This window comes from Lonchura striata, chromosome 6 (genome assembly GCF_046129695.1).
Source record: "Lonchura striata isolate bLonStr1 chromosome 6, bLonStr1.mat, whole genome shotgun sequence".
NCBI lineage: Eukaryota > Metazoa > Chordata > Aves > Passeriformes > Estrildidae > Lonchura > Lonchura striata.
In genome coordinates, this window is record NC_134608.1 from 64,382,174 (window position 1) to 64,405,444 (window position 23,271).

General features: G+C 52.5%; 2 protein-coding genes across 2 annotated transcripts in view; both read left to right on the forward strand.

Annotated features, from left to right (window-relative positions):
• Positions 1-23,271, forward strand: part of LOC144246546 (uncharacterized) — a 972,872-nt gene that overhangs the window by 889,372 nt on the left and 60,229 nt on the right. The window contains exon 9 of the mRNA XM_077784457.1: positions 23,079-23,246. Coding sequence (XP_077640583.1) covers positions 23,079-23,246 — 168 coding nt within the window. The remainder of the gene's footprint in view (positions 1-23,078; positions 23,247-23,271) is intronic.
• LOC144246403 (olfactory receptor 14J1-like) lies at positions 3,091-4,023 on the forward strand. The gene has a single exon (XM_077783800.1). It carries the CDS (start codon positions 3,091-3,093, stop codon positions 4,021-4,023), a length of 933 nt encoding a protein of 310 aa, XP_077639926.1.

A 23,271-nucleotide genomic window follows, 5' to 3' on the forward strand; every position in this document is an offset into this window, starting at 1 on the left:
TGCCTTGCCCTCCTTGGGCTGCCTCTAATCAGCCTTTGAAACACTGGGACTCCACCCTTTCCTTCCCATGAGAGCTGTCATTCAAGCCCAGGAACCCACAGCTGAAATGGAATTCCACCCCCGAAACTCCCCATCTATCCAAAGGCTGCTTGCAGACAGAAGCTGCAGGTACAGACAGGTCAGACTTGTCTTGGCTTCTGGTGGCAGCTTCTCATCTGCCTTCAAAGCCCTGGGGCTCTGTGGTTTCCTTCCTGTGGAAAAGAACTCTCCCTCTTGTCTGGGTGCTCATGGCCTTGGGCACTTGACAACTCTATATGGACACAGGATCTCTGTGCTCAGTGGGGTGGAGACTGAGGAGAGCAGAGGAGAGCCCTGGGAGGGACTGAAGGGTGATTTCAGAGATGGCGGAGCCTTCTGACATAGAAGACAGCAGCCAGAAAAAGAAAGAATTAATGCCAAGGGCAGCTGGGGAAGTCCAGACTGGACACAAGAGGAGAGGAATTTCCCTCCCAGGGCAGGGCTGTGGTGCAACACGTCCCCAGCAGGAGCCTGGAGCAGCCCAAGGCTTTGTGTGGCCAGGCAGGGGCAGCAGGAGGCAGAGCTGCCAGCAAAGGAAGGGCCAGCGAGGTGGGGCAGCCGGGGGTGACGACAGCCTGCAGGGACAGAGGCGCAGGGCAGGGACACCGTGGGACAGCCTGGGCTGCAGAGGGCTCAGGGATGTGCAGCAGCTGCAAGGCCCTGACAGAGCCAACCTGTGCAGCCCTTTGGCCATGGCTGCTGGCCCTGGGCCTGAGGCCACGAGGGGACAAGTGACCCTTGCAGCCCTGGGGCCTCAGTGCCTCCTTGTCCCTGCTCAGCAGCCTGGCAGGGGCCGCCCCATGGTCCTGCCCTTGGCACTGCACATCCCCACGTGCCAGTGCCCATCCCGGGAAGAGCCCTGAGCAATGAGGGAGGGACAGGATCTGCCTTGCCAGGGGCTGGGGCTCAGGCCTGGGCCCTTTGCATTCCTGAAACACATCCAGGTTTGCTCAGCACCAGAGCCACCTTCCCCTTGTTTGTCCCTTGCTGTCATCTCTGCTCCAGCATTATGCTCTACTTGGGGACACTTTCTCAGTCGTTTCCCTCAGTGGGACCCATTAAAAGTCCAAGAAACTTCAGTGTTTCAATCACACTTTGAGTTCTTGAGAAGTTTTTTGAGCACACTCTCTGGGAATGAGACTAATGAAAACAACAGCAGCCCCTGAGAGGGTCATTAAAGTCCTTGTGCTGTGTCTGTGCAGCTGAGCTGGGCCGGGCTCCTGGCACAGAGGGTGATCCTGGTAACCAAGCAGAGCTTCAAAAGCACATTTCTCTTGCTGAGCAGCTCTTCTTCCAGCCCAGCAGGGCTGGGGCACTGCCTGCAGCCAGCCCGGGCACAGCACAGAGGCACAGAGAGCTTCAATCAGTCAGGGCTGGGAAGGGGCTGAGAAGTGCCTGGGGCAGAATCACTGCCAGCCCTTGGCACAGGAACCTCTGGCTGCAGGACAATGCAGCTGCAGCTCCTGGAGAGATCTCCTAAAGCTGGAACATCCCAATGCCCACAGATCCTGTGAGTACAGAGTATTTCTGGTGCAGGGGAGGTGAAATGCTCATGAAGCTCTGACATACTGAGGGCTTCTGATTAGTCATATAATATTTCCAAGACAAGGATTTTGATAAAAATGTGGAAATTTCCTAAGAATTTGTAGTCAGCTGTCTACTATTGAAGAGTGGCAGGGAAAGAAGGGTAAATATTAAAGGTTGATTATGAATATTGACAAGTGCATGAGACGTCTGAACTGTTACTTTTAGTGATCAGTAGGTTCACAGGAGATCCCTATTGTGCTTTCAGCCACTCTGCCCATGGACAGCAGCAGCATCACCTTTGCTGGAGCCATCAGGCTCAGTCTGCGCTGTCCTTTCTCCAAGCTGCAAACAGAACCTGCCCCAGCCTGTGCCCTGCAAACAGGCAGGGTTCTGTCAGGCCAAGGAGAGTGCACAGAGATTTGGGGTGTGGGAATGCTGGTAGGGAGAGATCAGGCACAGGGAAACAGCTGCAGGAGGAAAATCTCCCGGAAGCAGAGAGAAGATCAGGGAAGGAGAGAAAACAAATCCCAGAAATGCTGTGGCAGGGCGAGTTTAGAGATGTCCAGAGGATCCCCTCCAGTGCAGCCCCTCCCTCTGCACAAGCCCCCTCCCTCCTGTGCCCCAGCCAAGCCTCTGCCCTCAGGGCCGGGGCTCCAAGGCGTGCAGCCCCTCCTGTGCAGGCAGAGCTGCAGCAGAGCCGTGGGGCAGCTCTGCAGCCCCGGGCCCAGTTCCCTCTGCAGAGCACAGGGCTGGGAGCAGCTGCCCGGCACTGGGGGCTCTGGCAGGGGGCACAGCTGGCTCAGGGTGACACAGCTGTCCCCAGTGCCCGGCTCTGGGCAATGCTGGCAGTGCAGCCAGGGAAGGAGCTGCACCTCCCTTCATCCAGTGCCATCAGAGGGACACTTGGAAGTGTCCCTGAGATTTCAGTCCAAGCTGGGAGCTTCAATGCAGAGTGCAAAGCTGTCCTAGAGAATCTCTGATTTATGAGATTTATGGGGAAAGGTAGAGGTGTTGTGACACTGAAAATGCTGCTGGGTTGGTGAAATGAGCAAGGTCAGTCCTTGGCTACAAATGTGGAGCGGTGCTGGGGTGGATCCATCTGCTCTTACCTGTACCTGAGGTTTTGTAAGAGAAACATGGGAGTGTGACCATCCTTCATGTGAGAAAAATGAAAGCCAAGAGAAGCTCCAAACAGAATGAATAATCTTATCCTCTCAGTCTCCACTCATTATCTTTCCTCAGAAAACTCACTGTATTCATCAATGAGATGGAGATATGCTGAGGGTTTCTGATATCCAGGAATACCAGGAGAAACATGGAGGCAGCATAAAAAGAAAACCACAAAACTCTCAAATACAGAAGTGTATACATCTGTGTTACAGAGGAGGGTGTATGGGAAATGGCGTTAACTTTAATTACAGGCATCTCCTCTAACTCTTCACTGTCCTTTCTCCATGAACAGGTGCCCATGTGCAGCCACAGCAAATGTCCAACAGCAGCTCCATCAGCCACTTCCTCCTGCTGGCACAGGCAGACACGCGGCAGCTGCAGCTCCTGCACTTCTGCCTCTTCCTGGGCATCTCCCTGGCTGCCCTCCTGGGCAACGGCCTCATCATCAGCGCCGTAGCCTGCGGCCACCACCTGCACACGCCCATGTTCTTCTTCCTGCTCAACCTGGCCCTCAGTGACCTGGGCTCCATCTGCACCACTGTCCCCAAAGCCATGCACAATTCCCTCTGGGACACCAGCACCATCTCCTACACAGGATGTGCTGCCCAGCTCTTTTTTTTTGTGTTTTGCACTACCACAGAGTTTTCTCTCCTGACCATCATGTGCTACGACCGCTACGTGTCCATCTGCAAACCCCTGCACTACGGGACCCTCCTGGGCAGCAGAGCTTGTGCCCACATGGCAGCAGCTGCCTGGGCCAGTGCCTTTCTCTATTCACTGCTGCACACAGCCAATACATTTTCCCTGTCCCTGTGCCATGGCAATTCCCTGGGCCAGTTCTTCTGTGAAATCCCACAGATCCTCAAGCTCTCCTGCTCATATTCTAAACTCAGGGAACTTGGGCTTCTTGCTGTTAGTATGTCTTTAGGAGTCGGATGTTTTGTGTTCATTGTTTTCTCCTATGTGCAGATCTTCAGGGCTGTGCTGAGGATCCCCTCTGAGCAGGGACGGCACAAAGCCTTTTCCACCTGCCTCCCTCACCTGGCTGTGCTCTCCCTGTTTATCAGCACTGTAATGTTTGCCTACCTGAAGCCTCCCTCCATGTCCTCCCCGTCCCTGGATCTGGCCCTTTCAGTTCTGTACTCGGTGGTGCCTCCAACCCTGAACCCCCTCATCTATAGCTTTAGGAACCAGGAGCTCAAGGCTGCAGTGTGGAGACTGATGACTTTGCCATTTCAGAAACATTAAACTGCTGGACATTTTTTTCAAAGCACGTGTAATAAAAGTTGTTTTGATATTTCTTGTTGGCTTCATTTTGCAGATTCTTATTCTTTGTTTTAGTTTTTTCATCTTGTCCACAATAAATGAAATTTTTTGAGCCATTTCTCATTTTGTTTCTCTCACTCTTCCCTGTGGCCACAGACTGTTTCAATGAGGGGTTGCGCTCTTGGTGGGTTTCAAGATACTAAAGGATCTCCCAGCACAGTTTTCTGCAGAGATGCCCTTTTGTTGCCTTCTCTGGAGCTGCAGCAGAAATATCTGTGTGCAGAGCTGGGGCAGATCAGTGCTGGCACAGCAGCTCTGCTCCTGCTGGCCACACCATTCCTGATCCAGGCCAGGAGCCATTGGCCTTCTTGGCCCCTGGGCACACTGCTGGCTCATGTCCAGCCTCCTGTCCATCAGTCCCTGCAGGTCCCTTTCTGCCTGGCTGCTGTCCAGCCCCTCTGTCCCCAGCCTGTAGCGCTGCAGGGGTTGTTGTGGCCAAAGTGCAGGACCCATCACTTGGACTTGTTAAACCTCACCTTGTTGGATTTGGGCCCTGGATCCAGCCTGTGCAGGGCCATGTGCAGAGCCCTCCTACCCTCCAGCAGATCAACACTCAAATCCAGCTTGGTGTCATCTTTGGTTGCATGAGGCCCCTCAGTGTCACAATGTCCCCTTGGTTACACCGGGCCCTGCACTGTCACACTGGTCTCCTTGGTTCCATGGGCCCCAAAATGTGACAATGGACTCCTTGGTTCCATGGGGCTTCACACTGTCCCAATGTTCTCCTTGGTGCTGCAGTTTCACGGTGGCTCCTTGGTTCCATGGGGCCCGAGGTGTTGTGGCGCGGCATGCGCTCCTCTCGCCGCGGCACTCCGAGCCGTGCCGGGCTGGGGGGTGAGGGAAGAGAACGGGCGGCCGCTTCCCCCTGCAAGCTCTGCAGTCTCAGTTCGTGGCGCGCGGGGACAGACGAAGGCGACACGGGACTTGGGGGTGAACAGGATGGTTTTATTCAGCGAGCCCCAAGACCCCCTTGAGAGGGGGGCAAAGGTTTTATACAAGAATTCAGGAGGACGGGTGTAGGAACAGTAACCAATAAGGGAATAGTAGGGGAGGAGTTTAGGGCAGAATTAACCCATCACAATCTTAGCAGAGGAAGCAAGGGAGTGGAATAGTACAAATGGATCAATAGAGTGTTGAGTCTCACTAAATAGACAGGGAATGCTCTGGAAGCTGAGGAGGGGGCTAGGATGAATGACAGGGAAGGTTCCAGGGAAAGGGGCAGGGAAAGGGAGGATTGGCAACTTGGAGATGAGGGGGTTAGGGGAGAGCTAGGGAAGACTGACACTGGGGAGAGGAGGAGATTAGGGATGGGCGGGGGGAAACAGATATTAAACAAATATCAAATTAAAGATACACCACCTCACCGAGGGTGTCACAAAGGCCCCATGGTCACATGAGGTCCCACACTGTCACAGTGCTCTCTGTGCTTCCACAAGTCCCCTCAGTGTCACAATGGACTCCTTGTTTCCACGAGCCCACACAGTGTCACAACGGCCTTCCAGATTCCCTGAGGCCCCAGAGTGTCACAGTGGACCCTTGGTTACACAAGGTCCTGCAGTGTCACAATGTCCCCTTGGTTCCAGGAGGCCCCGCAGTGTCAGAACAGCCCCTTGGTTCCCCTGGGCCCTGGACTCTCCCAATGCTCTCCTTGGTTTGGCAGTGTCACAGTGGTGAAACCCCTCGGTCACACGAGGCCCCGCAGTGTCACCATGGCCTCTGTGGTTCCACCAGGACCCAGTGTCACGGGGACTCCCTGGTTCCATTTGGCCCCTGAGCACCACAATGGAGCCCTGGTTCTATGGGGCTGCACAGTGTCACCATGGTCCTCTTAGATCCACGAGGCCCTGCACTGTCACAATGGCCCCAGAGTGTCCCAATTATCATAGAATGACAGAATCAAACAGGCTGGAAAATACCTTTGGGATCATCAAGTCCAGGCAATGTCCTAATACCGCCTTGTCACTCAGACCATACCACTGAGTGCCACTGGAGAGGGACAGTGACTCTGCCACCTCCCCCCTGGCCTGCCCATTCCAATGTCCACTCACCCTTTCTGTGAAGAACTTCTTCCTCTTGTCCAGCCTAAACCTCCCCTGGTGCAGCTGGAGGCTGTGTCTTCTTGTCCTGCCCTCCAGCAGATCCACACTCACACCCAGCTTGGTGTCACCTGCAAATCTGGGGATGGTGGGCTCGATCCCCTCCCCCAGATCATCGGTGAAGATGTTAAACAGGGCTGGGCCCAACACAGATCCCTGGGGACAGCACCAGGGACTGGACACCAGCTGGGTGCAGCACCATCCCCACCCCTCTCTGGGCCCAGCCTCCAGCCAGCTCTTCCATCTCCCAGCCAGGAGGGAACCTGCCCAAGCCATGGGCTGCAGCTTTTCCAGGGAATGCTGTCACAGACAGTGTCCAAGGCTCTGCTGAAGTCCAGATGGACACATCCACAGCCTTTCCCACATCCTCAGGTGGGTCACCTGGTTATAAAAGAAGATCAGGTTGCTCAGGCAGGACCTGCCCCTCTTAAATCCATGCTGGCTGGCTCTGACCCCTTGGCCATCCTGTGGGTGCCCTGTGGTGACTCTCAAGGTGATCTGTTCCATAACCTTGCCGGGCACCGAGGTCAGGCTGACAGGCCTGGAGCTCCCCAGATCCTCCTTCCAGCCCTTCCTTGGGATGGGCTCACACTGGCTCCTCCAGTGCTCTGAGACCTCCCTGGTGAGCCAGGACTGATGGTAAATGATGGGGAGCAGCTTGGGGAGCTCATCCACCAGGTCCCTCATCCCCCTAGGATGGATCCCATCTGATCCCATACATCTGTGAGCATCTGAGTGGTTCAGCAGGTCAGCAGCTGCTTCCTCCTGGATTACAGGGGCCTGTTCTGCTCCCTGTGCCCATCTACCAGCTCAGGAGAACTCTTGTCCTGAGGACAATCTCTCCATATATTGAAAATTGAGTCAAACAAGGTGTTAAGTACCTCAGCCTTTCCCTTATCTTTAGTTACTCTATTTTCCACTGCATCCAATAAAGAGTAGAGGTTCTCCTTATATCACGTTTTGCTATTAATCATAGACACGTTTGTTATTATTTTTCACAGAAGTGGCCAGGTTAATCTTTAATTGAAATTTCACCTCTTTCCTTTTCTATTTCTGCATGATGTAACAACCTCCTTAAACACTTGCTAAGTTGCCTGACCTTCTGTCCAAAGTTAATGCTCTCTCTGCTTTCCCCTGAGTTCCCACAAAAGCTCCATGGGCAATCAGGACAGTGACTTTCCTCACCATCTCATCTTTTGCCACACTGGGACAGGCTGCTCCGTCCTCCTTAAGATTGCTTTCTCAAAATGTGTCCATCGTTCCTGAACCCCTTTGTTTTTAAGGGCTCTTTCCTTTAAAAAAAATCAGAACCTAATTTTGTACTCCCCAAACTTGCATCCTAAATAGGCCAAAGTCTGCCCTTCCTCTTTCCAGTGTGGAGGTTTTGTTGCTGCCCCTCCTTCTTTCACAGATCATTGAAAACTTGATTATTTCATGGTCCCTGTGCCCTAGGCAGCCTTCGAACCCCACATCTGCCACCAGCCCTTCTCTGTTTCTGAACAGCAGGAGACAAAGCTATCCTTGGGAGTGGAGTGTTACCAAAAATTCGGTAAAACAGAAAACTGCTTAACACCAGTGCAGCATTATAAGCAGCATTCTTTATTCAGGGGGATGCACGGGGGATAGCTCCTCCCAAAGCCGAGCATGCTGAGTACAGGAAAGTTTCTGTTCATATTCTGTATTTTGCACACATATTCATGTATTGTGCTGGACTAAACACACATGTGATAATCATTTCCCCAAAATCATTAACATATTTTCCCTCCCCTTTACCCATGTGTTCTTCTGTCCTGGGGGTCTCTCTGGTGGTTTTTGGTGGTCGGGGGCCCCAATGTTCCTGTGGGCCTGGCTGAGCTGGCAGGACACAGAGGCTGGTGAACTTCCAGTTCCCCTTGTCCCACAGTGGGCATTGTGGGGTCTCCATAGACCTGGGGTTTTGGAGAACAAGCTCCAGGTGTCAGCTCACCTGGTGGAGACAATTTATCATCTGGTTACATGAGGTCAAAGAGTGGGCTATGACATCACATGAGTGGTTAATGTGATGTCATCAAGAAGTTATGACATCATAGGCCGGCTCTGTGACATCCCAGAGCAGGCTTAGAGATCACAGGACAGAGCTCTGAAATTGCAGAGCAGACTGTGACATCACAGAGTTGGCTGTGACATCAGAGACAAGCTGTGTGACATTACAGAATGGGCTGTGATATCTCAGAGAGGCTGTGTGACATCCTAGAGGGGCTCTGTGACATCCCAGAGGGGCTGTGTGACATCCCAGGTGGGCTCTGTGAGGTCACCGGGTTGGTCACTCAGCCCCAGATCCCCCTCACAGTTTCTCCCAACAAGTCCAATGCTGTTCATGCCCAGCAGGATCCCTGTCCCCCGGTATCCCCCTGGTCCACCTGGAGCCACAGCCTCCACCAAAGGATGTTCCACAGGATCCACCCCAGAGCCTGACATGGGGACAAGGGGCCAGGGCTGTGTGACCAGGACATCAAGGACGTGGATTATCCAGGTCCCTGTGGCCTGGGTTGGGTTCCCCAGGGCCGGAAAGATGTCTGGCAGCTGGAGCAGGCTTAGGGAAGGGCCTCCAAGGTGGGGCTGGAGCCCTTGGGCTGTGAGCAGAGCCTGAGGGAGCTGGGCTTGTCCAGCCTGAGCAGGGAAGGCTGAGGGGCTCCTCATCCCAGCCTGGCAGTGCCAGCAAGGAGGGGATGGAGAACACAGAGCCAGGCTGTTCACCAGGGGGCCTGGTGGGAGACAGAAGCCAATGGGTGGAAGGGGAAAGAGGGGAGATCAGCCAGGCCAGGAGGAGATGAAATGAGTCAGGCGGGTTTCAGCATTTCCTCAACACCAAAAGCAGCCTGACCTCCCTTCTTCATCCACCACTGACAGCTTTGCAAATCAGAAATTGTTTGAGCTATTTTTCCCCCACTTCAGGATGAGCATCCTGATACAAGAATGTAATTGTGTTTATATCTATCACAGAACCACGTTTGTCTGAAATTCATTCTAGCATGGAAATCATTAGTGGATGGTGGACTCATCAGATGCTGCTAGAACATTGCACATAGCTCATGGCAGAGCATAGTTGTTATTAAATTATGTCCTGTTCAACTATGGTCCTTTGGCCATGGAGAGAAACTTTCTGTGCCTCTGACTCTGACCAGTTCCTGACCCCCAAAGGACACAAGCCTGATGAGTTGTGGTTCCCACTCCAGTGGTGGCACTGGGAGTTCCCTCCATCCCCAGAGCAGAGCTCCCTTGTCCCAGAAAGTCCCTGGCAATGCAGGGATGAAGGAAACAGGACAGGCTGTGGGGATCAGGGGCAGGGCACGGCCAGGGATTTGGGGTGGTTGTGAGCCCAGGGCAGGACCCGGCCCTTGGCCTTGGTGAACCTCATCCCATTGTCCTGGGCCCATGGCTCCAGCCTGTCCAGATCCCTCTGCAGAGCTTCCTGCCCTCCAGCACAGCCACACTCCCACCCAGCCTGGGCTCACCTGGAACTGCCTGAGGGTGCCCTCAATGGCCTTGTCCAGATCAGCAATAAAGAGATTTCACTGACCTGGCCCCAGTCCTGAGCCCTGGGGACACCCCTGGATGTGACTCCATTCCTCAGCTGCTCTGAGTGCCAGGGCTTGGATGGGGGAATTGGTGGGTATGGGGTAGGGACAAAGTATGATTGATTGTGAGCTATGAAGGGCCTTGATTTTCATGTCTATTCCAACTGCATGCGAAGTTTGATTCAGTGTCATCTGGACATTGAACATATCAATAAATTAACAGAAAAAAACCCCAACTAAACAGGACCTACAAAATATTTTTTCACTGTCTTTTTAAATATAATGTATTCACTTTGAATAGGCTTCTGAAACTTGTCTAATCAACCACAAAAAATTTCAAAACTTAAATTATTCCTTGAGGCTTAGCTTGTTAAGGTGTTCTGAATGTTAATGAGCCCTGGAGCACTGAATTCCTGAACTGAAGAGCTGAAGGCTGAAGAAGCCTCTGGAGCAGTAAAATTCAGCAGCAGCCTCCAAGTTGCTGAGGATGTCAGCAGCCCCCACTGAGGCCATCCCTGCCCAGAGGCCCTGGAGGAATGGGCAGACAAGGAGAGCGTCCCTGGGGCTGGGGCAGCAGAACTCAGAGGCACCAGCGGCTCCAGCTGGGAAATGGAGTGTGGGATGGGGCTGTGAAAGCCCTGCCTGGGCTGTGCCAAGCAGGACACACAAGCCCTGACCCCCATCCACTAAAAAACTCTCTCAAGGTGACATTCAAAAGGAATGACAATTATTTCTGTCCTCTGAGTTGGATGGACTGGAGCAATACTATCAAGAGATACTCAGGAGCTCTAAACAACAAAACAGCCTTTACTGGGAAATTTAGAAAAATCAGTGAAACTTTGGCAAATGTTTTAATATGGCATTCAATCAACAAAAAAAACTTCTCAAGGCATTAACTTGGCCCATTCAACTTCACAAACTCTAAGCCTGTTCAATTTTAAGATAATCAAAATTTGCAAGAGTACAGAAATAGAAGAAGTAGACACAGAAAGAGAGAAAAATAATACTTAGAGAAGCACACACAGAGCTACCAACTACTGGATTCCAGCAATGTTCAGCTGGAACTTCCAAGAGGAGGTAGGGTCAAGATGTGTGCTTGCCTTGTGGTCAGCCTTAAATACCCCTTGGTCCTCCTGGGCCCTTCCCCCAGGTGGGACTTGGGGCCATTTGGTCACTCAGGAGCTGGGCTGGGGCTCCAGAGGTGGCTGTGGAGCATTGCCTGTGCTGTGCCAGGGACTGGCAGACACTGCTGGGCTGGGATAGAGGCTCTGGGGGGATTGGGGTTCCAGGGCAGGGCAGTGCTGGGGTTCCAGGGCAGGGCAAGGCTGGACCTGCCCCTTCCTCCCCCACACTGAAATGTTTCCAGCCAGCAATCTCCTCCAGTCTGTCACAACAGTCAACATTGGTGGTGAAATCCCAATATGGCCATTGACACCTGCAGGAGAAGGACAGTTGTTTTCTATAGGAAGGAAAGCCCCAAGCCCCAGTGAGAAGAGACCCTGCAGGTGCCAAGCTGTCAGGCAGCCCCTGGAGGTCAAACCAGCCAGACCTGTTCCATGTTCCCTTGGATCCTTGGGACCCCACAGTGTCCCAGTGATCTCCGTGGTTCCCAGGCCCCACAATGTCAAGTGACTCCTCTATTCCATGAGGCCCAAAATGTCACGATGGACCTTTGGACCCTGGGGGTTTGCAATGTCACAATGGTCTCCTTTGGCTCCACAGTGTCACAATGGAACACTGATGACACGAGGCCCTGCAGTGTCACAATGGACCTTTGGTTCCCTGCAGCCCTGCAGTGCCACAAAGGCCTCTTGGTTTCACGAGGCCCCACAGTGTAACAATGGTCCTCTTGGTTCTGTGGGGACCCCCAGAGTCACAATGTTCTCACTGGTGCCATGAGGCCTCACAGTGTCACAATGCTTTGCTTATTCTGTAGGGCCTCATAGTGTCCCAAAGGTCTCCATGATCCCATGAGTCCCCTCAGTGTCACAATGATCTCCTTGGTTCCATGGTGCCCCACAGTGTCACAATGGCCCCTTGGTTCCATGAGGCTGTGAAGTCTCTTAATGGTGTCTCCATGATTCCATGAGGCCTTGCAATGTCACAACGGGTCTTTGGCTCCCTGGGTCTCGCCGTGTCACAATGGTCCCTTGGTCCCATGACACCCCAAAGAGTCATAATGGTCTCCACAGTTCCATGAGGCCCCACAGTGTCACAGTGGACCCTTGGTTTTATGGGGCCTCTCAGTGTCACAATGATCCCGACATTCCATGGAGCCCCACAGTGTCACAAAGGTCCCTTGGTCCCAGAGGCCCCACAGTGTCACAATGGTCCCTTGGTTCCATGGAGCCCCACAGTGTCACAATGGTCCCTTGGTCTCACAGGCCCCACAGCGTCACAATGGTCCCTTGGTTCCATGGTTCCTGTGCTGGTGCATTCCCCCCTCCCCTTCTCAGGCCGCCCTGCCAGATGAGAAATGCTCGCTGGCCTCGGCCTTGGCCAGCAGCCCCTGGGCTCAGCTCCTCTGGAGCTCAGCACAAACACGCTCTGCTCCAGGCACTGCTGCTGCCCAGCCAGCTCCTGGCTGCTTTAGGAGCAGCCCTGGGAACTGTTTGTGTTCCCTCAGTGGCACAACATCCCTGTTCTCACCCTGCCAAAGAAAGCTGCTGATGCCAAGTGCGGCCAGGGTGAAACATGGCTGGGACTGCAGCCCCTCTCTTGGGGCCCTACAAACAGCGCTCCAAAAGGAGCCCTTGGAGCTCTCCTGGGCCAGCGACTCCCTCTGAGTGGGGCCTCTCCGAGCCGGGAACTCTCCCGTTTGCTGCACTGGGGATCCCCAACAACGAGGGAGCCTGGGCGATCCCCCCACTCCTCCAGGCTCAACCCTTCCCTGCTGGGGAGATGCCAAAGCATCCCCAGGAGCATTTCCCTGCCCTCAGGGGAATTTCTCACAGGTGCCTCGCACTGACTCTCTGTGTCTGTGTGCACACAGGAGTGCCTGTGCTGGGGAAATGTGGCAGAAATGCTGCTCCCTGAGGGGTCTGACTGCCTTGGATAGCAGAGCCAGTCAGGCCTGTAGGTAAGGCTAAATCACAAGGTCTAAGCTAAGTGGAACGCTGCTAAGAGTTTTTCTTTTGCTAAGTTCATATGTTTAATATAAGTTATATGTTAAATTAAATATTGTTAAATGTTATTCCTGTTTTAAATTGCATAGTTATAGATTATAAGTTAGGTTAAATACTGTTAAGCTCTGTTCTTTTGCTAAATTGTTAAGTTTAATGTAGAAATCAAGGTAAAGGTACAAGGTAATTCCTATTAGGTTTTAGGTCTGTTAAGGTTTTGGGCCATATTCCTTTTATCCTTGCCCTCATTTTTTTTGTGTCACACACACAGGGGCAGTTCTCAATTCATTTCTGGTTTGATTGCCTGGATTTTGTTTGGTTTTGTTGTTGCTTTGTTTCCTTGCTGTGCCTGAAGTGCCCAGTCAGGAGCAGAGTGACTCTTGCCAAGGAACTTTGTGCTGCTGTCACTTTAATATTAAATCTGGTTTTTGCTGGGGATTTTTTCAGCGCTCTCAAGCCCTCGTTGGTCACAGGGTGAAGGAGCCCTGGCCCAGGCTCTGGCCCTGGGGGACACGGGGACGCTGCCGGGGGGTCCCTGTCCCCCTGTCCCACCCCCCATGGCTCCAGCCCCCGTCCCCATGTCAGGCTCTGGGGTCGATCCTGTGGAACATTCTCTGGGGGAGGCAGCGGCACCGGGGGCGGGGGGACTTGGGGGGACAGGGGACCCCGCTGTGCATGAGCAGCGTTGGACTTCTCTGGGGGAACTGGGAGGGGGCTAGGGCAGAGTGACCTCCCCAGTGACCTCACACAGCCTCTCAGATGTCACATAGCCATCTCTGTGATGTCACACAGCCCAGTCTGTAATGTCATACAGGCCCTGTGATGCTGGGCAGTTCCGGCGCCATCCCAGCAGTGGCCTCTCCCTCCTGCCCCGTTCCTCAGCTGGTGCCGCCCTTGGGGCACTGGGCCTTGTCTTCCTCTTCTCCCTGGGCATCCCCTGCCGCCTGCCCACCCAGGTTGTCCTGGGGAGCTGCTGCCCCTGAGCCAGGGGCTCTGCTCTGCTGCCTTGGGCACCCCGGGGTTCCCAAAGCACCCCACGGCCAGGCTGGACCCAGAGTGTCACAATGTCCCCTTGGTTCCATCAGGCCCCGCAGTGTCACAGTGCTCCCTGTGCTCCCTGAGGCCCCACATCACCCAGCCCAGGCCATTGCTGTGGTTCCAGTCCCTCCCAGTATGATCCCAGTGATTCCCAGTCTCTCTCAGTATATCCCACTTGATCCCAGCATGCTCCCAGTCACACCCACTTCCTCCCAGTTGCTTCCAGCATAATTCCAGTTGCCCAGAACCACTTCTAGCCACCCTCAGTGCAGTACCAGTTGCTCCCAGGATATCCCAGTTGCACCGACCATGGTCCAAACTGCCCTCAGAATGTTCCTGGTCACTCCCAGTATGATCCCAGTCCCCCTCAGTGTTGTTCCAGTTCCACCCAGTATGTTCCCAGTTGCACCTAGTCACCCCTAGTACAGTCCCGCTCACTGCCAGTATGACCTCAGTGGCCCCCATTACAGACACAGTCACTCACAGTTGCCCTCACTTGCCCCCAAAATGGTCCCAGCTGTTCCCAGTGTTGTCCCCTCCAGTATGGTGCCAGACACTTCCAGTATATTCCAATTGCCCCCAGCATGCTCGATCCCAGTCACCCCAGAGTCCCCAGTATGGTTCCAGTTGCCCCCAGGATGACCTCACTCATTCCCAGTATATCCCAGTTACCTCCAGCAGGCCCCCAAGCCCCCTCCCAGCACCACAAATGGCCCCAAGAGCCACAACAGCCTTTCTCAGTCCAACCAGGAGTCCCTAAAACCCCTCCCAGCCCTCCATGGAGCTGAGTGGGAGAGGTTGGTGGACAGGAACATCCTCAGCAAGGGTCAGCTAGGACACTTCAGCAGCAATTTGGGCATATTGTGGGGAACACTTGGACTGGGCAGACCCAGGCCAGGGACTAGGACAGACAGCCGGAATTCATGGAGAACAGATGAGGTCAGATGGACCCATTCTGCTGGAACAACTACAAGAGCATGGCCATGTCCCTTGGCTTGGATGGTCCCAGAACAACCAAATCCTCCCCTTAACCTCAAATTCACATTCAAATCCCAGTAAAATGATTCAGCTTTAGATCTCTTTACTTGATTTCTTTATTTTTACCCCAATTCTAGCTGTTCTGATGGGATAAACAAGGAGATTATTCAGGTGGGAAAAGATCTCCATGATCATCCATTATTGCTTGATGCCACCAGAAGAAAAAGTGACACAGCAGGTAAGAATTTCTTGGGCTTTAAAGTCAAAGAAACAGCTCTTCCCAATTAATTTTCAATGTTGATCAGAGTCCCGATGGATTTTCCTGGTCTGTATTCATCCAGGTGTCTATGGGCATCCAGGAGGATTTGAAGACCACTTTCCAGGTGTCTTCTCATCAGGGATCACAAGGAATGTGGGTCACCAGGGCTCTGACCAACATGGGTCTTCTAAAGGGGGATGGAGGTGGAGCAGCACACGAAGCTCTTCCTGCAGTCGGGGCAGTCACAGGGCTTCCCTTACCTGTGCCTAAGTTGGTGTCGAGTCAAGTGAAAGCTCCTGGAGAAGCTCTTCCCACACTGGAGACACTCAAAAGGCTGGTGTGGATGTGCCGGTGCCTGACAAGGTGGGAGTTTTGCTTGAAGCCCTTCCTGCAGTCGGGGCAGCGGAAAGGCCTCTCCCCTTTGTGAATCCTCTGGTGCTTGCAGAGATCAGAGCTCCACCTAAACCTCTTCTGACACTCGGGACACTCACAGGGCCTCTCCCCAGTGTGGATGCGTTGGTGGATGATGAGTTCTGAGCTCCAGCCGAAGCCCTTCTCACAATCCCCACACTTGTAGGGCCATTCCCCGGTGTGGATCATCTGGTGGCGGATCAGGTGGGATTTCCGCCTGAAGCTCTTCCCACACTCCGAGCACTTGTACGGCTTCTCCCCATCATGAAGCTGCTCATGGACCACCAGCTCTGAGCTCTGGCTGAAGCTCTGCCCACCTTCCTGACACTGGGTGTGTCTTTCCTCCTCAGATGACCCTGGGCTGGTTTTGCAGCCCCTCCTCCTGTGGGATGTCTGGGGCTTTTCCTCCCCGTTGGGTTCCTGTGATGTGGAGCCAGTCAAAATGGCCTCTTCCATGAGGTTCTGCTGCGGGGAGTTTTCCTTCCTGGTCTCCATCTGCAGCTCCTGCTCTGGGGGAGGAAGGACAAGGAGAGGATGGGATTTGCCAGAGGGAAGGGCAGGGAGATCCCCCAAGTGCGTCCCTTGCAGGAGGGCACCAGTAGCGGGGCTGTCCTGCAGCCAGGGGCCAGGCTGGGCTGGGAGATGGAACAGGAGAGAGGGGGAAAGGGGCACTGACTTCCTCCTCACCTGCCTGGGCATCCCAGGGCATCTTCCTCTTCCTCGCAGCCTCCTCCTCCATCTGGAAGATATTTGGAGATGGGAAATCCTGTTTTGAAAGGAAAACAAGGGATGAGCACAGTGAGTTTTGTACTGGTTTGAAGGTAAACCAGTGGGAGAGTCTAAGCCAGAATGACAATTTAATAGGAAAATTAAGATCAAAGCTATGATACAGAAAGACTGGTTTAAACTCACAGAGTCAGAATATAGCTTGACACCCTGATAATCAGGATGGTGGTAGCAGGATGATGAAATGGTGGCTGCAGTCCGGCTGGAGTGATGAACGTGATTCTGTTAAAGCAGTGATCCTGTAGAAGGGTCTGGTCTTCCTCTGAAGGTCCAGTGGTGCTTATGGAGCTCTTCTCCTCTGGGAATGCAGCAGAAAAAGTGGTTGTGGTGTTGCAAGGGTGAGATTATATCCAGGCAGGAATGCTTGGTTCCTCCCCCTGGGCGGAGCATCCCACAATGGGATGATGTAATTTTATCAGTCCTGCAGTGACACTCAATGGCCCATTAAGAGAAGATGGCCCTGGAGGGCGTTATCAGGGCTGAGCCATGGAAGAGATAAAGAACACTGCCCCACCTGTTGATAACAGTTTATGGAGATGGGGACTGAAAACACTTTTGGTTACATCTGACACTGTAACCTGAAACAGTGAGGAAATCCCTGCTCGGGGTGGGGGGTGAACACCACCCCCCTTACCCAAACTGGCTCAGGTGTAAAACCCCCACCCTGGGAAGGCCACACACACAGGGGACAATGCCACACTTGCCCTGCTCCAGGGGAGATCTCTGTCCCTGTCACTCCCTTGCTCTCTCCCCTTTTCTCTTTCTTTCCATCTCTCTCTCTACCTCACATTTACTGGTCAATAAAATCCACTTTGGATTTGGCCTCCTTAGCAGCTTAATTGTGGCAGAGGCATCTCTCCAACAATTTTGTTAACCAGATTGTGACATTATTTTGGCACAGTGAGTTCAGGGCACTGTTGTCTGACCCCAAGTGTGTTTGACAACAGCATGGTTCCCTCCTCTGAGGGGGTTTTGCCTCTTTCTGGAGGATCTCTTGGAAACTTGGATGCAGCTTTCTCTGAGCAACTTATGGAAGAACTTATGAAGACAATGGCTCTTGTGGGTGGCCAGTGTAAAGATAATATTTTCTTGTCTTTTCCTGCAAAGTTTGTTAAAATCACTGAAAGAAAGGTAACAAATGATACCAGCAAGACTGATAAGTCCTACAAGAAGCCGAGCTCTAACTAAATTCCTGAATAACTCCCAAATTCACAGGTTTGGAGGTTTTGTCCAAATATGAGAATCAATATCTCCTTCGTCCCTGTCACCTTTGTCATAGCTACACAGCGCAGTCCCTTCCTTTTAATAATCTGTATTGGGCCAAATTTTCACTTTTCTTTTATTGGAACCTGCCAGCAGCTGAGCTGGAGCTGCATGGGAACTGATGAAACTTGGAATTGCCACAGAATCGCTTCTATTCTTGGTTTATTCATGTTTGGGATTTGTTTGCATTTCCATCACAAGTGACTTGTGAGAAAATCAAATATTCATCAAAGTACTTTATGCAGCGTTATGTTTGATTTCTGCAAGTTTATTTTGTCTGGTTCCCAGGGGATATTCAAGGGGTCTCTGTCCCCTCACCCTGGGGGATGCTCAGGGGGTCTTCATCCCTCTGACCTCAGGGAAAGTTTGTGCAGGGCTGGGGACCAGGGGCTCTGTGTCCCTCTCACCGCTGAGGGTGCTCGGGGCTGGGGGGGCTCTCCGACCTTCTCATCCTTGGGGAGGCTGGGGGGTCTCTGTCCCTCTCAGCCCTGGTGTGACCCCACCCAAACATCATCAGGGTCAGAAGGACAGAGCCCCCCACAAACCCCCAGAAGGGCTGAACCTGGGATTTGGTTTGGGGCTGAGGATTTAGGAAAGGGCTGGAATTGGGTCTGGGGTTGGAGTTGGGGCTGAGATTTGGATTAGAGCTGAGATTCGGGTTAAGGCAAAATGTGGGATTGGCTTTAGGGCTGAGGCTGGGATTGGGTCTGGGCCTAGATAAGTTTGGCACTGGGCTGAGATTAAATACGGAACTCTGAGTGTGTCTAACCATGGAGTGAGATTGAGACCAGGATCAGGGTCAGGGTTGGGACTGAGCACACACAGGGGGATGTCACTGCAGGATGTCCCTGGCATTGTCCCAGCCCTCCTCAGGCACATCCAAACATGGGGGCAGTTGGGTGCTCCAAGATCCAGGTGCTCCCATGCAGCCCCCCAATACCAGGTGAGCATTCCCTGAGGGCTGCCCTGAATGTGACCCTTGGGGCTCTGGGATCAGCCCTCACATCCCTGTGGGAGCAGCTGAAAACATGATGAGAGATTTTTCCCCTCCTCTTTCTTGTGGAAGGGTGAAGCCCAGCTGTCCTTTTCTCCTGCTGCCTCCTTCTCTCCTCAGCTGAGGATGTCAAACTCCCCGGGAGCAGGAAAATCCCCATTCCCTGCTTCCTGTGGCTGCAGCCTGGAGCATCCGCTCAGAATGAAGAACTTTCTGACAGCCCTGCTGAATGACACCAGGAGGAGGTTGGTGAAAAAGTGAGGAAATTGTGTTTTGATTGGAAATACAAGCTACAAAATTATTTCTTTTCATCCCATTCATTTTCAGTCCATGGCATTTCTGTTTTCAGAGTGCTACCTTCTCAGCTGATTGTGTTTGTGTCCTCCTTTCTCTCCTGCCTTCCTTCACCTGCTCTGTTTCTCTCTCAGTGTCTCACTTGACCCAGGGCAGCTCTTACCAAAGGCCTTGCCCTGATTTAATTCCCAGTCCATGAGCTACAACAACCATGGGTGAAGTTATGAAGGCTGGCAGTGAAATGTCACTGTAGGATCTTGCTCCACTTGGCTTTTGGGTCCTTGTTAAGAGCTTTGCCTTCAAGGGCAGGAACATCTTTTCCTGTCTGGGAACAGGAATTCCAGCCCCTGGGAGTGTGTGACATGGATCCCAGAGGGGCATTCCTGAGGCTCTCAGGGTGCTGCTCCTGCTGTGCCTCCCAAGGAGCTGTGCAGGGCAGGGGACAAGGTGCAGCAGCTGTGTGAGCTCCCAGAGCACACAGCAAAGGTGGATTTGCTGGGCATTTTCTGGCACATTCACAGCTGGAAGCAGAGGGAAGAAGGAAAGGGAAGCGAGTCCCTGACAGAATCCCAGAACTATTGGGGTAGGAAGGGACCCTGCCCGCAGGTCCCAATCCCGTGAGGGAGTGTCAAGATCTGTTTGGAGGAGCAGGGTGTCATGATGTTTCATTTACCAATCCCCAAAGTGCAAAAAGGCAAACAGCAGGGGACCATCACTTTAATCACAACAAATGCACCTTTATTATAGAGTGCCAACAGCAAATGCAATAGAGGGAACAGAAAGGAAAGAAAGGATAGAAAGAAAAGGAGGGGAAAGGGGATTATAGGTACCAAGGCAGACAAAATCCTCTCTGGTCCAGACAATGACAATCCATTTTCTTGTGTCGGGGAGAATCTCAAAATCTTGGTAATCTCAGGGGTCTTTCATGGTCCTCTGTCTAAGGGGGGGAAACAGGCAAAAGAAAATGAAAGTCTATTGAAGTCATTGAGGGGGAACAGGTAGAATGAAGAATAAGTCCATTGAAGCTACCGAGGAGAAACAGGTCATGTTTTCAGCTGTGAAAGAGAGACATTGTCTTCTTAGTCCATCAACCACACCTGGGAAACATCTCACATTGATCAGGCCAGCCTTCCTCCCTGTGGTGGGGGTCTCAGTCTCAGTCCTTGGGAGGGGCTTCGATTTCTGTCTGTCACAGTGGTCACGAGAGAGATGAGGGGTCTTCCGTGGGAGATCATCAGAATTACCCCAAAGTTCATTTGGCCAAGAGGTGGGAAAATCCGTGGGTTGAGCAGGTATCATGAAGCCAGTGTGAGCGCGTAGAACAAGCCACTCCTTGCCAGGTCCTTGCCAGGCCCTGCTTGAAGCAGTGGTCTGTGGTGGTACAGCAAATACACCTGCAAAAATAATCATCCATCTCTCCAAGCTGGAACTCCAATCAGGGTCTCCAGCATCTCAGTCTCTGCCATTGCGGCAAACATGAGGCAAAAATGAGGGGAACTTGGGACCGTCTCTTACACAGGGTGCTGATGTCCTTTGAAGGGGAACGATCCCCACATGCGTCCAGCGCTGCAATAAACATACCGTCCATACAACTCCTTACAGGATTTGTGGGGATTGATTTTCTATCTGCGTTTCAGCAGCAGAGCTAGCAGACTAAACAGCACATTTTACCTATGTTAGCAAGCTGCTAATACTTCAAAACAGCACATTTCACCTAAATCCAAATGGATTTCTACCCTGTTAAATTTAACCTGTAAAATACCCTGTTTCAACGTCCAAGCACATCTTGGCTGAGAGGGACAGTCTCCCCCGAGCACTCCCCTGGCACAGGGGTGAGAGGGTGAGAACAATGGAGACCCCCCTGGGGAATGGCTTGGGGTGACCGGGAGAGAGACACCTCCTCAGGAATGGCCTGGGGTAACAGGGATAGGGACAGGGACAGCCCCTGTGGAATAGCCTGGGGTGAAAGAGATGGGGACAACCCCTCAGGGAATGCCCTGGGGTAACAGGGCCAGGGACACCCCTGGGGAATGGCCTGGAGTGACAGGGAAAGGGACAACCCATCCAAGCCCCTCCCAAGCATCCCTCAGGGTGAGAGGCACAGAGACCCCTCGAGCATCCCCTGGGGACCAGGTTAAACAAACTTGCCAGAAATCAAACTTAACCCTACAGAAAATACCTTGAGGAATATTTGCTCTTCCCACAAGTCACTTGTGATGAAAATGCAAACAAATCCCAAATATAAATAAACTGACAATACAAGCAATTCTGTGGCAATTTCAAATTTCACCACTTCCGGCACAACTCCAGCTCAGCTGCTGGCAGGTTGTGATAAAAGTGGACATTTAGCCCAATACAGATTATTAAAAGGGAGGGAAAGCTCAGTGTAGCTGTCACAAAGGAGACAGGTAGCAAGAGAAAATGATTCTCACATTTGGTAAAGCCCCAAAGCCTGTGTATTCAGGAGTTATTTGGCATTTAGCTACCTTAGCAGGGCTTCTTGTGGGACTTTAGTAACCTTTTGTTCCTCACTGCGTGGTGAATGATCCCTGCCAGTCTTGCTGGTATGATTTTATCCCTTTCTTCCAGTGATTTTAACAGACTTTTCAAAGAAGGAAAACAAAATATTTTCTCTACACTGGCCACCCACAAGAGCCATTTTCCTCATAAGTTCTTCCATAAGTCTCTCAGAGGAGGCTGCATCAAAATTTCCAAGAGTTCCTCCAGAAAGAGGCAAAACCCCCTCAGAGGAGGGAACCATGCTGTTGTCAAACACACTTGGGGTCAGACAACAGTGCCCTGAACTCACTGTGCCAAAATAATGTCACAATCTGGTTAACAAAATTGTTGGAGAGATGCCTCTGCCACAATTAAGCTGCTAAGGAGGCCAAATCCAAAGTGGATTTTATTGACCAGTAAATGTGAGGTAGAGAGAGAGATGGAAAGAAAGAGAAAAGGGGAGAGAGCAAGGGAGTGACAGGGACAGAGATCTCCCCTGGAGCAGGGCAAGTGTGGCATTGTCCCCTGTGTGTGTGGCCTTCCCAGGGTGGGGGTTTTACACCGGAGCCAGTTTGGGTAAGGGGGGTGGTGTTCACCCCCCACCCCGAGCAGGGATTTCCTCACTGTTTCAGGTTACAGTGTCAGATGTAACCAAAAGTGTTTTCAGTCCCCATCTCCAAAAACTGTTATCAACAGGTGGGGCAGTGTTCTTTATCTCTTCCATGGCTCAGCCCTGATAACGCCCTCCAGGGGCCATCTTCTGTTAATGGGCCATTGAGTGTCACTGCAGCACTGATAAAATTACATCATCCCATTGTGGGATGCTCCGCCCAGGGGGAGGAACCAAGCATTCCTGCCTGGATATAATCTCACCCTTGCAACACCACAACCACTTTTTCTGCTGCATTCCCAGAGGAGAAGAGCTCCATAAGCACCACTGGACCTTCAGAGGAAGACCAGACCCTTCTACAGGATCACTGCTTTAACAGAATCACGTTCATCACTCCAGCCGGACTGCAGCCACCATTTCATCATCCTGCTACCACCATCCTGATTATCAGGGTGTCAAGCTATATTCTGACTCTGTGAGTTTAAACCAGTCTTTCTGTATCATAGCTTTGATCTTAATTTTCCTATTAAATTGTCATTCTGGCTTAGACTCTCCCACTGGTTTACCTTCAAACCAGTACAAAACTCACTGTGCTCATCCCTTGTTTTCCTTTCAAAACAGGATTTCCCATCTCCAAATATCTTCCAGATGGAGGAGGAGGCTGCGAGGAAGAGGAAGATGCCCTGGGATGCCCAGGCAGGTGAGGAGGAAGTCAGTGCCCCTTTCCCCCTCTCTCCTGTTCCATCTCCCAGCCCAGCCTGGCCCCTGGCTGCAGGACAGCCCCGCTACTGGTGCCCTCCTGCAAGGGACGCACTTGGGGGATCTCCCTGCCCTTCCCTCTGGCAAATCCCATCCTCTCCTTGTCCTTCCTCCCCCAGAGCAGGAGCTGCAGATGGAGACCAGGAAGGAAAACTCCCCGCAGCAGAACCTCATGGAAGAGGCCATTTTGACTGGCTCCACATCACAGGAACCCAACGGGGAGGAAAAGCCCCAGACATCCCACAGGAGGAGGGGCTGCAAAACCAGCCCAGGGTCATCTGAGGAGGAAAGACACACCCAGTGTCAGGAAGGTGGGCAGAGCTTCAGCCAGAGCTCAGAGCTGGTGGTCCATGAGCAGCTTCATGATGGGGAGAAGCCGTACAAGTGCTCGGAGTGTGGGAAGAGCTTCAGGCGGAAATCCCACCTGATCCGCCACCAGATGATCCACACCGGGGAATGGCCCTACAAGTGTGGGGATTGTGAGAAGGGCTTCGGCTGGAGCTC